Below are 2,287 nucleotides of genomic sequence, written 5' to 3' on the forward strand. Positions count from 1 at the left end.
GCATCTGAAGGGTGTGGGACTCCTTACCAAGGTGGCATCCTCTACCGGCACCATTCAGCGTTGGGAGGTTCGCCGGCGCTGCCACCATTGTAGGACGAGGCTTGTAGGTCTCCTCTTCCCTATTCCTCATACTTTTGGAACAGCCAGTTTGGTTTGATTTTGACCTGTTTATTAGGGCAAGTAAATGGGGGAAACTGGTACAGTGCTCAATGGAGTGTGGATTCGTAACTGCTCTGCGGGTTGCAAGACGTTGACGCTTAGTTTGCCCGCCTCCTCTCTGAAAGGGACATTAGAACAGCGTAAGTATTACAGCACCAATATTGCCTCCAAAGGTTGTTATCTCTTGTGCGTAGGATTAGCTGGCCCACTGGCGCATCTCCTCGTGTGGCAGTGGATTCTTCCACATTTAAGTCGCTGATGTTGCCATCGAGTGCGTATGACCAAGTTCTTACATGACCAGTTTTTTTTATTGTGCGGCTCTGGATGATGGGAAGGATTGTTTATGTGTCTATGCGCATTCCTGTGAGTTGGTCCAGAGTTGATTGATGCAAATGTTAGGAGGAACAGACTTCAATATTTTGCAGTACGTAATGGAGAAGTATGCAGGGTTAAGGTGGGCCAGGAACTACTCCATTTTGCGTTTGTGTCCTTGATGTTTTATGGTGGTTTCATATATTTTGAGGATGGATTTTGTTTGTTTTGTTTTCAGGATTACGATGGCTGCCAATATGTTCATAGCCTCAAAAAGTTGTTTGGACTGCGCCAACACAAATACACCTTCAGGGAGAATTTGTTTACCTGCCTTTCGGAACTAGGACCCCGCGATTGCTGACGTGTCGCATTTGGCGGATTTGGGACTCATTCCCAAAGTCGTGTCTTCTATCAGTAGCATTCAGCGTTGGCAGAACACAGGGACGTAGCCGCCGCTTTTGATGCTGGAATTGCTTGTCAAGTTCTCTTGATTTGATTCAACAAGGCATTGGGCTTACCGTCTGACCTATGTAAGTTCCTTTTTGTTTCCTGATTTTAGTCCTTCTAATTGAAGTTGTATTGGTGAGGAACGGCTTCTACACTTCCTATTATAAATATTTGTTTGTCACGTCTCCTATGTAGCGTCCCGAGACTTCCCTGAAGACGAAAGAAGACACAATACTCGGGTAGAGTATATATATTCAGCACAGGGAAGGTGTTTGGGCTGCTCGCATGGCCCGAAGGCCTGCCCACCCAGCGAGGTACAGGAAAAAAGAATTTGTAATTAAAAGAATGCAATGTATGAAGGATAATTGTGTTCTCTGGTTTTAGGTGGAATTAGAACCGGTTTGAACAATCAGCAGTAGTTAGTGTGATTAATTAAACAGTGCTATGACGGTGTTGGACAAGCCCGTGCCATGAATGTATTATGATTATTCAACTGCTATCCTGAGTGTCGCCTTTGGCTTCCATTGGTATGGATTTATGAGAAATAGCGTCGTGCTCGCTGAATCAGTCTTTTGTTTGACCTCATTGCCATGAGTGGCTTGTTGAACTTACTCAAATATATGGTCTTAGATTCATCCGATGGGAGGTTTTGAGTCCTGCCCTGCAACATGTAAATACTCTTCAAGTGTTTATCTCTACCTTTCGCTAGCTTTATTTGAAGGCTGGGTCCCTTTGTTGCTGTGCTCCGGATTTTCATAACCTGTTGCCTTCAGTGACACTGACGGTTCGTTTCGTATTAGCTTTGATCCTACACTGGAGGTTATTTTTCATTGCTTCGTGAAATACGTCTTTAGCCTTTCATACGTGAATACTTAAATTGGAGTTTGGCGGTAGAGTAAGTCCAGGCACCCCAATAAACATGCTGTCATCCCACTTGTTAAGAGGTCCTGCGTGAAGAATTCTTGAGACACGTCTGTAACATCGACGGAAGTGTGATGATTGTGGAAGTGCAGTTGGAATAGCGTGCAGTGGTGCCTTTTAGTAAACAGCCGTCTTCCTGAATTCGTCCTTTAAGTGCCGTCAGTTTTAATTGTAAGATTCGTCCTCTGCAGGCTAGACTAAATTGCTATTCCTACCACTGCCTTTTGGGCTTGGCTGCCTCAAATTTGGTTCTTAGGTAGAAGCACATGTGGTGGAGTTTGCCTGGTTGGATTGTGGAGGGCTAGTATGCGGTCCTTCGTTGGGTCAGACATTCGAATTGAGGCCAGTTGTTGAAGCATTTTTGCATGGTATTCTTGTGTCAAGGCAAGGTATTGATTTGACCTTCCATCCATTTGTCGCGTTCATATTCGGTCGCGTCTTGACATGT

General features: G+C 44.9%; 1 protein-coding gene across 1 annotated transcript; it reads left to right on the forward strand. All coding sequences in view use genetic code 11, as the record gives it.

The window, feature by feature from the left end:
- Positions 1-184: 184 nt before the first annotated feature.
- EGR_11243 (hypothetical protein) lies at positions 185-815 on the forward strand (the record flags this gene model as incomplete). Its single annotated transcript, XM_024500490.1, has 2 exons — positions 185-303; positions 710-815. 2 exons carry the CDS (start codon positions 185-187, stop codon positions 813-815), a joined length of 225 nt encoding a protein of 74 aa, XP_024345096.1.
- Between the last annotated feature and the right edge of the window lie 1,472 nt (positions 816-2,287).

Source organism: Echinococcus granulosus (assembly GCF_000524195.1).
Source record: "Echinococcus granulosus chromosome Unknown EG_S00606, whole genome shotgun sequence".
NCBI classification, from domain to species: domain Eukaryota; kingdom Metazoa; phylum Platyhelminthes; class Cestoda; order Cyclophyllidea; family Taeniidae; genus Echinococcus; species Echinococcus granulosus.